Source organism: Aethalodelphis obliquidens, unplaced genomic scaffold, assembly GCF_003676395.1.
Source record: "Aethalodelphis obliquidens isolate GAN/ISIS:26980383/991018 unplaced genomic scaffold, ASM367639v1 scaffold25, whole genome shotgun sequence".
NCBI lineage: Eukaryota > Metazoa > Chordata > Mammalia > Artiodactyla > Delphinidae > Aethalodelphis > Aethalodelphis obliquidens.
The window spans coordinates 30830636-30846207 of record NW_020837969.1 but is presented as its reverse complement, the minus strand read 5'-3'; the positions used below and the strand labels follow the sequence as shown (position 1 = coordinate 30846207).

At 38.2% G+C, this 15572-nt stretch overlaps 1 protein-coding gene across 1 annotated transcript; it reads right to left on the bottom strand.

The window, feature by feature from the left end:
• Positions 1 to 1265: 1265 nt before the first annotated feature.
• Positions 1266 to 13926, bottom strand: IDO1 (indoleamine 2,3-dioxygenase 1). Its single transcript, XM_027122892.1, has 10 exons — positions 13776 to 13926; positions 9626 to 9721; positions 9395 to 9514; positions 8804 to 8922; positions 8133 to 8147; positions 5924 to 6023; positions 5252 to 5369; positions 4123 to 4174; positions 3523 to 3671; positions 1266 to 2359 (listed from the first exon to the last, which is right to left on the bottom strand). The coding sequence occupies exons 1-10, from the start codon at positions 13872 to 13874 to the stop codon at positions 1995 to 1997; spliced, it is 1233 nt and encodes a 410-aa protein (XP_026978693.1). The 5' UTR covers positions 13875 to 13926; the 3' UTR covers positions 1266 to 1994.
• Between the last annotated feature and the right edge of the window lie 1646 nt (positions 13927 to 15572).

Genomic DNA, 15572 nt, shown 5'->3' with positions numbered 1-15572 from the left:
GGGTTGGCGCCCTTAATCTTTCCTACTATCTAGCTCAGGAGGTAGCATCCTAGGTTTGCTTATTAAATGGTTATTGAACAAATGAGTCATTAGAGCAGAGATTCTGGTGCTTACAGGGTTAGGTCTAACCCGGTTAATGAAACAATACTTGAGTCAATGCAGTATTCATCTACAAATGATCCTTGAACAACATGGGTTTGGACTGCATGGGTCCACTTACACGTGGATTCTTTTCCATATTGAATACTGCAGTGCTACAGTGTTCCGCAGTTAGGGTCAGGATTAGGGTTAGGGTCAGGGTTGAATCCCAGGATGCGAATTTCAGATACTGAGGAACTACATGTACAGAGGCCTGAACAGAAGTTATATGCGGATTTTTCACTGTGGGGAAGGTTGGTGTCTCTAACCCCCAAGTTGTTCAAGGGTTAAATGTATTTCTTCTCTTAACGGATGATGTTTTAAGTACACTGCTAAGTGCTGTAATGTAAAAATGAGAAAGCCATGGATCTTTTCTACAGGGAACTGACAAATTAGCAGGTGAAATAAGACACACACACACAGCCATGATCACTACATAAGAGAAAAGCGACATGTACTAAAAGAGAATAAAAAATCTGTGGGAACAGAGACAGAGTTGAGAGAGAATTCCCTACGTTCAGGTGGTTTGGGTAATGGCCTAAATTAGTGTGTCTCTAATAGATATGGGTGGGTAGTGGTTGTTTTGGCATGATCATTGGAGATCTTCCCAGGGTCCATGAGGCTTTGACTATCCGTGGAGAATTAGGCAGCCTGTTGTGTGTACTCTTCAAACGACACTCTCTTCAAAGGACAAGTTTTCCTGGTGTTGCCCTTTACTCATTCACCACGCCTCCACCACGTTAGAAAACCACCAGCAAAAAATAAGAAACATAATTCCTGTTCTGACTTACCGACAGTGTTATAGACAGGGAAAAAAATGCCATTGAGGGAAAATGCATTGTAAACTTTTAAAAATTATAGATATATAAAATAATTGTTACATCAAAATCATTGTCTTTATGATCTGGAAGAAATAGAAGAGCTATTCTACTTTTGAACGCGTGTTGTTTAAAATTTCCATAGATTAACGTAGCCTATCAATTGATTTTTTTGGTGGATGAATTTGCAGGTCACATACAGGATTGAATCATAGCTGGAAAGCATCTTAATCTATTTATCTCTGATTATTTTTAGATGTGTGAAAACAGACGAGAGAGGTAAGTGAATTATTGAAGGCCACAGAGCAGTTTTCTTTTTAACAGACTTTATTTTTTTAGATCAGTTTTAGCCCATAGCAAAATTGAACAGAAAATACAGAGTCCCCATGTATCTTCTACCCAACACATGCACAGCTCTGCACACCAGAATGGTACCCTTGTTACAACTGATAAACCTACATTGACACATTATGAGCATCCAAAGTTCACAATTTACATTAAGGTTCACTGCTGGTGGTGTACATTCTGTGGGTTTGGGGAAATGTATGGCATGTGTCCACCATTATACTATCATACAGAATAGTTTCACTGCCCTAAATGTCCTCTGTGCTTCTCCTGTTCATCACTCCCTCTGCCCTAACCCCTGGCAATCACTGATCCTTTTACTGCCTCCATGGTTTTACCTTTTTCCAGAATGTCACATAGTTGGAATCACACAGTCTGTAGCCTTTTCAGAGTGACACCTTTCACTTAATAACATGCGTGTCATGTTTCTGCAGGTCTTTTCCTGGCTTGATCACTCATTTCTTTTTAGCCCTGAATAATATTCTACTGTAAGGATGGGTACCTTGGTTTATTTCATGCTTCCAAGTTTTGGCAATTATGAATCAAGCTGCTATAAACACCCACGTGGAGGGTTTTTTTTTTATGGACATTAGTTTTATTTTCCTCTCCTCAAGTTATGAATGTTAATGCTATTTCTGATATAATGGGAAGTGACATTACCACGTGTGGTAGCAATATAAGCCCTTTCTTGGATTAATCTTCCTTCAACAGGGAATTCACAGTTGTATTTCTTACAGTCTTTAGAAACCCCATGAAATCGGTGCCTCCAGTTCCTTTATTTTTTGGTTCTGAAGGCTCTTCCGAGGTTGGTTTTCTCTTGGATGACTGGCTTGCAGGAATCACAATGTACTTAGCTACTACTTGCAAGTGGTAGTTTCTCAGAGAGACCATGGCTTGCACACATTCATTATAAATTTCCTGCAGGGTAGCATCACCTTTTGAAAGGACAAACTTACGGACCGAGGGGCCTGACTCTAACGAGCGAAGAAAGTTCTGGTGAGCTGATGGCATATATGTTCTCATTTCCTGGAGGAATTTAGCAGCAGAGTCTGAAGGAACTAAAGACAAAAATGGATTAGTAAGGAGGCCAAAGCATTCTCCGATCCAGGGAAGAAGGGCAGAGTGAGGTCGGAGCGGGCGGCCACGAATTTACAACCATCTTGTTAGCATCCTACTAGTCTCGCTACTAGTAAAGGTAATTATTGTAAAATATACTTAATTCTGAAAACCACATGAACTAAACTCTTAATATTTTTGTTTTGCTTCCTTTCTCACTTTCCTACTGGATTTGATCCTTCTAAGAAGGACAGAGTATATGTACTATACCTGACAGATCATGTTGCTGAATCCAAGAGAATATAAGGGATCTTTTTTTTTTTCAGTACGCGGGCCTCTCACTGTTGCGCCCTCTCCTGTTGCGGAGCACAGGCTCCGGACGCACAGGTTCAGCGGCCATGGCTCACGGACCCAGCCGCTCCGCGGCATGTGGGATCTTCCCGGACCGGGGCACGAACCTGTGTCCCCTGCATCGGCAGGCGGACTCTTAACCACTGCGCCACCAGGGAAGCCCAAGGGATCATTTTTAAATAAGTGAATGAGCTCAGGAAAAAGCGTATTATCATGCAGCCCAAAGCTTTCCCCTTTGACTATTCAATAGAAGTTTAGGAAGACAAAGAAAAGTAGAAAGAAGTTCTTCCTGGAGCTTCTTCCTCTGCCCCCTTAATCCTCTAGAAGGAATATAATGAGTGTGGCTCATCTTTAAACTTTGGTGCAGGCATTGCCCCGGGACCCCCAAGGCAGTAGGACGGTGGAACTAGACAGTGCCAAGCCCCTCCACTCCCCAGTTTCAACTCATGGTCTTATCTCATTTGCAGGAGACTTTCTTTTTCTGAATCTGGTCTTACATTTTCAGAACATGTGATATTGGTTTCACCACAGTCAATCAGACCTCATAGACATGTTCAAAGGTCAAGATCAAGACAGTGTTGAACTTGGTCTAAGTTCCGGCTTCACTGCTTTCTAGCTCGTTAACAGGGAGCCTGGCTATTATCCTCTTTAAGTTTCTGCTTCTTCATCTGTGAAATGGGATGATTGCAATAAAGTCCCTACTATTCTCCTAAAAGCATCAGATAAGCTCAGATAAGGTGCTGATGGGAAAGTACTTTTTAGATACTATTCTATTAGCATAAGAGATGGTGATTATTTGTCATTTGCCACTCACCTCCACCAACAGTATGCTGAATGCCCAGCAGAATATCGAAGCACTGGAAGATGCTGCTTTGGGCTGCACTGCCTCCGGCAAACTTCTTTGGGGTGTCCCAGACACCTTCATACAGCAGACCCTCTGACAGCAAAGGGTTGCCTTTCCACCTAAACCAGGAAGAAAAGAATAATTGTTATTTTATGAATTGCCAAATTTTCATATGTCAAATCTTGCAATAGAGGATGAATGGAAGGTGAAATGAGATAGATTTCATTATACTTCTTCCACATTCTCCCTTCTACTCATGTTCATGCATGAGAATAATAAATAATACGGTTCTGAGCAAATCTGACATAAGTATTCTATGCATGAAACCTTACGTTTGCACTACCAAAGATTATTCCACTCTCTTTAAAATGACTAGCTTTCCTGTCCATACTCCAGCGTATGCCTGGCCAAGTAATAACCCAGAGAACAGTCTGTTGTTTCTTACAATGTATATTTTAGGATATAAATGGATTCTTAAACTGGATTGATAGTAGGGACCATCAGTGGAAACGTCGTCTTCTTTACGTTCATTGTCTAAGAGAAAACAGATTCAAGCATAAGGCTACGTACCCAGACAAGTATATGCGAAGAACATTGAAAAATAGATTTGGGTCCACATATTCTGAAAAAAAGATGAGATATGTTTAATTAAGTAGCATCAGATAGATTGGGAAAAATCAAGGTGTTATAAACAAGTGATCATGGATTTCAGCATAGGATATGAGAAAGGCGTTAGGTCGGCCTGTGCAGAGACATTCCCTGAGGACAAGCTCTCCCTCACTTGCCCGTTCTCATCACCTGTGTCCACTGAACGGGGTCTACCTTGGGGCTAACACACAGCTTGTAACAAAGAGCCTGGGCCCGCCACCACTCATCCTCAGGAGACCTATTAAGCTGTCAATATTTACTTAAGGCTACTCCATGTGTTTACTGATACAACAGATAAAATACAACAGATAAATTTACCTGATACAACAGATAAATTATTTACATAAAGAAAGCAACAAGCCTAAACAAAAAGAAAACTGAAAACAAAACCTCCAGGAGCCCTGTGGACAACGGGTGTCCCTCCCCAAAGGTTGCTAATGTCTTTAGTTTGAAGGTCTATCTTCTTGCCAAAGCCCAGTGATACACAGTCACCTGTTTGTTAGGAGCATCCCAGTAGGACACATTTCCTTTCGCAAATCCTTGTTTCTATACTCTTTTGTTTATTGCTGGGTTTTAGCTGTTAATTTGCAATAACTTTTGAGCTCAATGGCTTTTCTATTTTTCTTTTTTTTTTCCTTTTTTAGTTAGCTTGTGAAAAAGCAGAATTCGCAGATGGTTCCTATCAAGCAAAAGCTAAGTTTTTCGGAACTTAAAACATCCTGTACTTTTGGTAAGTTTCTCCACAGTTTTTAGTGAGAGACAAGGATGTTCCTCAGAGGTAAATAGCCCTAGCTTGGAATTCTGGCTTCACTATTTACTACTTATGTAATCTTGAGTCATTTATCTTATCCCTCCAAATTTAGAGTCCCTTATATGTAAAATGGACATAATAAAACCTGCCATATGGAAAGTATAATGATTTAGTGAGATAAAATAAAGCGCAAACACACCCACTATGTGAGAGTTGGTTTTGCTTCTGTTTTCTCTACATCTTAGATAACTAGAAACATTTGACTGTGGCCTGGCATGTTGTAAGGCATACAATACTTGCCATGAATTTGGTGAAATATTTCAAGGGCTTTGTGCAGACAAGAAGCTATATCAAGCAATGCCTTTCGCAAAGTGTCTGGGTCTTCACGTTGTATTGCATTAAATATAATGGGGATCACCTTTAAAAAAAAAGAAAAAGAAAACAAACACTTAAGATTTCCTAACACTAAATATTGGCATAGAATAGAATTCTCCTAAATCTTAATCCCCCAATTAAATTTCATATTTCCATTTCTTTCTTGGGCTGAGTACCGTCTGATTGTTTGACTAATTTCCATATATTTAATTAAGCTTGGATTTGTCCTTATTCACTTATCACTTAGAGATAAGTTTATATAATTCTATATATTTCTATTTCTGAGGGATGAAACCATTAGATTTATGTCACTGTGTGATAGAGTTCCAATGCCAAGTTTCATTGAGAATACTTCTCTCTTACTGGGGTTTCAAATTTTATTCTAAATATATGGCTTCTACATTTTATCTTTTAGGTAATACACAAAACCAAATAAAATATTTATTTCTTCCAGATGATCCCTTGTCTCCAATTCAGTCACCAAATGCTCTATTCAGTCAGGATAAAGTTATTTCATGCACAATATAGTTCAGCTACTAAGGGATTGCTCTGCTTATGTGAATCAAGATATACATTTTCCAGGATAGACGGACATACTTTGATTGCAGAAGCAGCTGCTGTTTCCACCACCAGAGAGACCAGGAAGAACCCTTTACCACAGTCCCCGCCAGGAAACGAGAATAGGATGTCCATGTTCCTAAGAAAAGTAATCCAGGAAGTCAAGAATTTAGAAAAATATAAAACAAAAACACTAAAAACAAAAGAATTTAACAAAAATATTGATATATTTGTTGAATATTTATTAGTTTTCAAGTCTTTTTATTTATCCTACATTTTCAAAATAATCTTGTGAGATAAGTATGGCAGGTTTTACTATATCCATTATGTAGTTAGGAGTAGTAGTGTTAGGTCTATTGTCTAAGGTCATATAATTAACAGTAGATTAAGCTGAGACTTGAAATTCCTTTCTAGAACTTGAAACTAAAAACTTTAAGACTAGTTCTTTCTCTATTATCCCATCAATTTTTCACATACACATGTATTACTGTATATACACACACACACACACACACACATATATATATATATATATATATATATATATATATAAGCTCAATGTTTATAGAGATATCTGTGAGGTATGGTTTTTAAAAGTAGAATTTTGGCTTAAATAAGTGTATTCATATCCATATTTTTATCTGTGAGCCTGATTCAATTTCTCAGTGATTTATCTGCCTAACAAAGGAATTGACTGGGAAATTCAAATAACTGATTACCCCCTATTTTCTTTTTCACTGAAGTTTTGCATTGATGCAAACGTGGTCTCAGTATCTGTATATATCTGAGTTTCATGGCAGTTAAATTTATGGTCTCAACCCAGACCACTTGCTGTGTGACCTTGAATAAGATTATTTCATCAGTTTCAGCCTCAGCGTTCTCATCTGTCAAATGGGACTGGTGATATCATTCTCCCATTTGAAAACCTTCCGTAACTTCCCATTTAAGATACTGTTTAAACCCCATATCAGAGCCAAAAGTCCTACATAATATTTTTAAGTTTATTTTTTCATCCGTTTCCTGTACTGTTACTTTCGTCATTCATTATTTATCAGTGACACTAGCCTTCCTTCGGTTCTGAAATGCACCAAGATTTTTGTTACTTCAAAGCCCTCACTCTTGCTGTTTTCTCCACTGTGAACATGCTCAGGCTTTCCTTCTTCTAACTGATGCCTAGTCACTCTTCAGGACTCAGCTTCAATAACTTGTTGTAAGGATTCTTCCCTCATGCCTTTTGTTTGGTTAGAACTCTTAGCACTTTACTTTCTTAATCCTTCTCTTAATCATATAGTAATTTACATAATTTTCATATATCTTCTTTCCTCCACATTAGCCCAGGTTCATCAGGGCAGGCTTATTCCAATGATAATGACTTTTGTTTCCTTAGCTCTTAGCCTCTATTTAGTACACAGGCCAAAAATAGTAAGAATTGGGTCAAAAGGAATAGATTTATATTTCTGGCCTCTGAAGTCATTGAGTCATAGATGCGTAGGTGTATGTGCATTTTGTATATATGCATATTAATTAAATTTACTGACAGATCTTCCTCAACTTATGATGGTGTTACATCTCAATAAACCCATCTTAAGGTGAAAATCTTTTCAGTTGAAAATTCATTTAGTACACCTAACCTACCAAACATCATAGCTTAGCCTAGCCCACCTTAAATGTGCTCAGCACACTTACATTAGCCTACAGTTGGGCAAAGTCATCTAACACAAAGCCTATTTTATAATAAAGTGTGGAATATCTCACTTAATTTACTGAATAATGAAAACGAAAAACAGAATGGTTGTCTGGGTGCAGAATGGTTGTAATTGTATCAGTTGCTTATCCTTTGATTGCGGGGCTGCTGGGGAGCCGTGACCATTGCCCAGCATCACAAGAGACTATGTACTGCGTATCTATCTCAGGAAAAGATCAAAAAAGTACGGTTTCTAGTGAATGTGTACTGCTTTTGCCCCATATTAAAGTCAAAAAAATCTTAAGTCAAACCATCCTTAAGTGAGGTATCATCTGCATATGCAAGTATATATATTAATAGCTATAATATCAAACAGATACAGTCTCATCACAGTCATAGATATTATTAAGAACCAGAACTACTTGCTCTTTCAACAATCATTTGATTTACTTTTTGCCTAAAATCAATTGGTGTTTCAAAAGAACACATTTGGAGGGTATTGATACACCTATGTTTACTTTGAATAACAAATAATTCTTAGAATAAAAAAGATCGAATACTCACTCATAAGTCATGGGCCTTAGGAAAACAGCCATGAAGCAGCGGATCAATTGGAAGAGAGAAAGGAAACCAGTGTAAACATTAAATGCTTTTGAATTATTGTTATTCCATTTAATACTACTGATCTAGCAAAGGTAAAAACAATAGATAAAAACTAGAAAAAATATGTTTTCTGATATTTATCAAGTAGGCATCACAAACGCCTAACTTAGGACTTTTATAAGTGAAATAAAAAATTAAATATGCAAGGAGCACACGTGGAGAGTCAAAACTAGTTGTTACTCATAAGAAAGCTTTCTAGATCAAATAATTTCATTTTGTGGTATTCCCACATCTAGAATACTCCTCTGTAGATACACACTGAGAGCCTCTGACCCTTCACTGCAGCAGGTTCCATCACTCAGTGCTTAGGAAGTGCCTAGTTTCAAGCAGGCTGCTTTGAAAGCCCAGACATTGCCATCTATCCAGCCAGTCAAATTAATCAAACGGAACACTTAAGATGTGTGCACTTCACTGTATGCTAACTAGACACCTCTCTCTCACATGCATATGCATTTTACACCCCAACAGCAGAAAAGAAAGCCCCGCTGCCAAAGATTAAACCAATGACTAGCTCCCCTTGATTCAAATGGTGTGCACTCCTTTCATTCCTGTTATAATCGCTGTTTACGTACCCACTGGGATCCTTTTTCTTCCAGTTTGCCAAGACACAATCTGCATAGACCAGAATAGGGGGCAGTCCTAGCTTCTCAGATACCTTGCAGTAAGGAACAGCAATATTGCTCGGCAAGACCTAATTAAAACACGATAGTTAGCGTTCACATTTGAAATGTCTCACCCTTTCTTCTGCTTTCTGGGTGTCAAAACATTAACTGTTATACCTAAGGGCACTGTGGAACCAAACAAAGGTCATTTTCTCTTCCTTATTTCGTAACTTAATCCCAGTGCTTGTTAAACCCTTACGTTTTAGATTTGTGACGATGCAGACATAATCTGGGCATGGAGAGAACAAAACAGTAGAGGGCGAAAGGAAATAAAAGCTGTATCTTGATTTTCTAATGGCCAGTGAACCATTTGCAGCCATTCGCTCATGCATCCATCCATCTCATAAATATTCGTTAGGCAACTCCTCTGTGCAAGGTACTCATTCTGTTTCCCAAGCTTCACAAAATGCAGTTACAATACTTTTAGAATGTTTTACATTAACTGTAAACGGGATATAAATCTGTCATGTTAGCATAAGAAATATGAGAAAATCTCCAAACCTTCCGGACGTCTCCATCACCTTCACCCCACACGTATGCCATGGTGATATACCCCAGAACCAGATGTGCAAGGCGCTGCAACTTGTGTCCTTGGAGGCCGTCAATGCTGAAGGTTGTTAACTGAGAATAAACAGAGAGGTTGACCCAACTCAAAATGCATGTTGTGATAGCTGCAAAGCCAAGTTAACACTTTGAAGACGCTAAAACAGAAAACGTCATATTTTTTCAAACCTTCTCAACTTCTGCACGTAGTTGGCCATTCTTAATCAGTTCAGGCAGATTTTTAGCAATGGAAACCCAGGCATCATAAGGGTGAGGTAGCTCCTCCTTGAAAAGAAGAAACAGGACTTTGAGTTACTAGTGGAAGGTATCATAAAATAGTTTTGCCTCCGCGGATGGTCCGTCTTGCCTCTTTCGCAGTGCTGTGCAATGCTGACACTCTCTTACCTGTCGAGTGACACCAGCCCATGCATTGTCATCTGCACACTCAGGGCTCAGGACCTTCTCTGTGCCCTTCTTCTTCCTCTCATCTACTTCTTTTTCAGAGGTCACTTCAAAAGTTTCACTGAAATCTTCCTGACTATTCCATTCTATTCTTATACCTCCAGTGAGGAATCCTGTGGATTCTACCTTTTCACATTAAGTAATTTATTGCTATCTGCTATTATTTTTTTCTCTTCTCAGCTAGATTTTAAGGTTTTTTAATGGAAGAGAAATGAGATTTATTAAATGTCAGTAGGAGACTAGGCAGTTTTACTCAGTAATTTCTCATTTAGTTATAATAATGGCCCCAAAAGTTGATTGTTATCTCCATGTCATAAATAAGAAAAGCAAGTGTTGGGCAGTTTTTGTAACTTGTTTTGTACATACAGTTCATTGTGATTCAAACATGAGGGTTTCCAGCTTTTAAAAAATCTTGCCCTTTTTACATCTCACTACCTGATGGCAAGGATTTTATCATGCTTTTTATCCTATTTTTCTTAGCACAGTACTGGACATGTACGAGGTGCTGTATATATACATGTTGATTGCTTCCTCTGGTACTACAGGCTAATTTTTTGCCCAGCAAGTAAAAGTGAAATCCAAATAAAAGAGTGTTAAAAACAAGACAACAGGCCCCAAATGGAGTAACTTAAGTCCCATGTCACCAAATCAACACAATACTTATGACAGTTTCTGCCTCTCCCAAAATGGAATCTTAACCCAGTCAATTCAGGATTACCTGGCCAACAAGTAGTGCGGTCATCTGCTCACAGACTGCTGCCATTCCCTAAAGGAACATGACCTTGACACCCCAATCCACTTTTTGCTGGTGTAACTTCCGTGTTCCTGCTCTCTTCTGCCTAGAGAAATCTTTCATTTTTGTGCAGCTCCTGAGACCTCCTTTCTTTCTGCTAGTTGGGATGCTGCCTGATTCATGATTCCCCGAAGGAAGCCAATGACATCTTTAAAATTTACTCAGTTGGGTTTTGTTTTTTAACACGTGTCTCCCTGGATCTTATATTTATAATCACATCTCAAGGGAAAACATAAAAACCAAAGGCCTAGGCCACACCCTGGAATGAGATTCACATCCCTGAACAACTCCCCTAGGCCTTCTTCATTAAGCTGCTTCCAGACATGCTCTTAGCAGCACCAATACTATGGGGATGGAGGACACATCAAGGTGAAACCAAGGTGAGTGAGGCTTTAAGCTTCAAAACCAAGTTAATACTATAAAGAAGCTATAAAACACAAAGACAAATGTAACATAAACTTCAAACATGTTCAGGGGCTGCAGATAATTGGCCAGACTTAATCTGTCAGGGCAGATTTTTAGGAATGAAAGATCCAGGCAGTATATTCACTAGATAGTCACCTTTCTTGTTTGCTCTGAGTTTTTCTCCCTAACCACACAAATACTGTGCTCTGGTGTTTTTAGTAATACAGATACATTTTCTTTGCTGTGTATTTCACTGTGTAGCATGCCTGACTTTTTGATTATTGCTATTTCCCCAAAATAACAGAGATACTTTATTATGTGTCAAGATTAGTGTCTTATTGGACAGAACTTTCAACACATGTAAAATTCAATCAGTAATATCCTTCTGGTTCAGAGGATGCCTAAATGATAGAATATAAATTAATAAAGAGTGACACAGAGGGCCATTCAACTCCTGCTAGATTAGAGAATGTATTTTGCATCTACATGGAATCAGAAGACATATTATTTTCCTTTAGAATAGGAAGCTGATAGATTATAAGAGATGAAATAGACATTTTTGAACACATAATTTCCAGGAAAGATCTTCAGTGAGGAAATAAAAGTAACCTCTTTTTTTTTTTTCCATCCTGTTTTAGGATATTGAATCTAACTTCCTAAGCATCTCAAGTAGCAACATTATTTTTTAAGTAGCTCAGGAAGAGTTTTGTTTTGCTTTAGTTTTCGGGTTTTGCTTTAACCCTTGGAATCTGTTTTAGAGGTCTACATAATTACTGTGATTTTTTTTATTTTCCAAAAGAACCAACTTTTTAGGAAAAAAAAAGAATAAATTTGATATGAGGATTTGCAGTTTCTGAAAAAGTTTTTTTTTAGTACCATTGATAAATACATCCTTGAAACATCCAATCCTGGCACTATGGCACTTGTGTGCTTGTATGAAGGGGAAGTAAGTCTGAATATTATGGATTTGCAAATATAAAGTAAACCAGTGCTTTTAGTAAAAAAATTAAAACATACTTCATTTTCTTCAATTAACTTAATTATGCGAAGAGGAAGACTAGACTGGGGAAAAAAAATTGTTTGAGATTTGCCTGAATTACCCAAGGTAGTTACAGGATGTGATTTCTAAGTACGGTTAGATTGGAATCTCTGAGTAAATTATATATACGCTGCCTTTAAAGGTTCCCTTTAGAGTGTGCACTCATCCATTTGAGCCACAAACAAATAGAGACATCCTGGTATACAGCATTGTCACAACATGTAACTGGTTCCTAGAAATCCTCTCCTGGAATCTCATGTACCTTGTTAAACCCAAGAGTAGGGAAAAAGCCCAACAAAAAATGCCTTGTGATCTCTCCTCTTGAGTGAGGCTGTGTAGCATAATTGATAACAGTTTTAAGATCACAGACTCTGCTGTAAAGAGAGAAGTAAGTCAGAAAGAGAAAAACAAATACCGTATGCTAACACATATATGGAATCTAAAAAAAAAAAAAAAGGTTCTGAAGAACATAGGGGCAGGACAGGAATAAAGACGCAGACATAGAGGATGGGCTTGAGAACACGGGGAAGGGTAAGCTGGGACGAAGTGAGAGAGTGGCGTGGATATATATACACTACCAAATGTAAACTAGATAGCTAGTGGGAAGCAGCTGCATAGCACAGGGAGATCACCTGTGACCACCTGGAGGGGTGGGATAGGGACGCTGGGAGGGAGACGCAAGAGGGAGGAGATATGGGGATATATGTATATGTATAGCTGATTCACTTTGTTATACAGCAGCAACTAACACACCATTGTAAAGCAATTATACTCCAATAAAGATGTTAAAAAAAGAAAAAAAAGATCACAGACTCTGGAACCAGACTGATTAGGCTCACATCCTATCTCTGCTATCACTAGCTGTGTGAGTTTGGATAATTACTTAAATTCTGCATTCTACATTTCTCATCAGGAAAACAAGATTAATAACATACATACCTTTCAGGATGATTGTAAAGACGGAGTAAGTTAACATTTGTAAATTTGCTAAAAAAATGCGATGTTAAGTGTTTGATGATTGCAATATTAATGATAAGATGCTTTTCATGACAATCTTGGGAAGATAACTTAGGAAAATGTAGTTTTAAGGCACACATTCACTCTAATGCCTTGCCCTTTGTAGGCAAAACTTGTGGAAATAAAAAGGTAGCTCTAATTCTCTCTAAGCCTGAATCTTAGGCTCAGTAAACACCCAGCAATGTTAATACAACACAAAGTTGCTTGGTGGCCCACCTCAAAAACATTATCAAAGCAGGAACACATACTTTATACAATCTAAGGTATATCAGCTGAGAAAGGGAGTTCTTTGACTCATGGGTCATTTATTACTTTTTTTTTTTTTCAAAATACCCTCTGAAATGCAATTGCCTTAAACCAAAATACTTCTGTAGTCTCCTTAATTCATCACGCTCTGTGCCTGTGTAAGATAAGTAAGAAGTGCTTCTAAGGCTAAGTTTCTAGGTAGAAAATTTTAAGAAAGTTGAGACCCCTTTTTTCAAACCCTGCCTCCAATTTTGGTAATGCTTTATCCACTTGTTCAATAGAAATTACTGAACCACATTTGTTCTATAGAAGTTAACTTGTCCAGGTAAATCATGATAAGAAAATATTTTTGCCCAGATCTCAGTGCCCTTTCTTACCAATGGATTGGGCAGAGCAAAGCCCACATCTTCATCTATGTGGTATTCTTCAAAGATCTTCCAAGAAGTTTCCACAGGAGATGACTTGCCAGGTGCCATTCTTACAGCCTGCTCCTCTGGTACTTCTCAGTCTCTTGAGTAGTTTCAGATCATCTATTTATTAGAGATGCTGTCATAGCCAATGACCACAACTCACCTCACAGGCAGCAAGAAATTACTTCCACTTTTAGAATAGTTTCATTTTCTACTTCCTTTACGTGTAATCTGATGAAAAATAAAACTAAAAAAGTCTCACTATTTATCATACGAAGAAACTGAAAATTTATATTCTGGCAAACATTTATTACTAGGAACATCTACTGCCTTAAGGAAATCAGAAAGGGCCTGAAACAACAAAAACCATAAAAATAGGTGACCAGAAAGAACATTTTTATTTTATGGGAACTTTTGAATCTTTGAATTAAAATAATGAATTTAATCATGGCTAACGTCCTAAACCATCATTTAGTTATTAGTTACTGGCCTTCTTTAAACCCCCAGGGTTCTTTGAACATATTAGTGTCTTGTTTCAGTAGCCATGAAAGAAAATCTCTGGTACCCAGAGTCAGTGCCTCTGAAATAGAAAAAAAAAAAAAAGAAAGAAAAAAGCAAGCACATGAAGAATTTAGAAACATAACATCTCTTCACCCCCTAGCTCCATTTTTCTTACCCAGTCTTTTATGTGCATTCACAATGATACTGTTCTTTCTTCTTCATATTCCTAATGAGTCATTTTTAAGGAAGATTTTCCTGCATCTCTACTTCATCTGATCTCTAAGGGACTGATAAAGAAACAGTCCACATTTGGAGACTCTGGAATATGTTCATAGTTGAAAGAAAGGATAAAACACCTTGAAAATGGTTCTTTCAAAATGCAATTAAGATTGCATTTGGGGGCTTCCCTGGTGGCGCAGTGGTTGAGAGTCTGCCTGCCGATGCAGGGGACATGGGTTCGCGCCCCGGTCCGAGAAGATCCCACATGCCGCGGAGCGGCTGGGCCTGTGAGCCATGGCCGCTGAGCCTGCGCGTCCGGAGCCTGTGCCCCGCACCGGGAGGGGCCGCAGCGGTGAGAGGCCCGCGAACAGCAGAAAAAAAAAAAAAAAAGATTGCATTTGGTAAAGATTTTCAGGGTTACTGCAGGTCTGTGGTCACTTACAGGCATCATGTGATCTTATAATCTCATACAAGAAGCTGAAGCAAGAGAAGAAGCCATGTTGTTCCTTATGACGGTCAAAAGGAAAAAAAGGAGTTAGTGTTCAGTATATTAAAAGACAATGCAGTGCTGTCATCCAGCTTGTCAGTACTTAAAATACATTTCAATAGTACATTACATTGGAATGACTACATTATAGAATGTTTTTCACACTATTCTTCCTTATTACATTATGGCTTTTTTTTTTTTAAGATGTAGTTTTCCAAGAATAGGTCCTCTTTACAGTAAAGATAGAGAAAACTGAAACTAAAATTACACAGCCAAGAGAACACAATGGCGACTCTTCTTTAAAATGACTTACTCATCCTCCTACACTGTTGGTGGGAATGTAAGTTGGTACAGCTACTGTGGAAACCAGTATGCAGGTTCCTCAGAAGACTAAACAGAATTACCATATGATTCAGTAATCCCACTTCTGGGCATATACCCAGACCAAAACTCTAATTCAAAAAGATACATGCACCCCTATGTTCATAGAAGCACTATTCACAATAGCCAAGACATGGAAACAACCTAAATGTCCATTGACAGAGGAATGGATAAAG

Coding starts and splice junctions, on each gene's coding strand:
- IDO1 (XM_027122892.1), bottom strand. CDS start 13,874: ATGGCACCTGGCAAGTCATCTCCTGTGGAAACTTCTTGGAAGATCTTT. Junction 9,515..9,625: donor TACGTGCAGAAGTTGAGAAG/GTTTGAAAAAAT, acceptor GTTTATTCTCAG/TTAACAACCTTCAGCATTGA. Junction 8,923..9,394: donor GTGATGGAGACGTCCGGAAG/GTTTGGAGATTT, acceptor TGTTTTAATTAG/GTCTTGCCGAGCAATATTGC.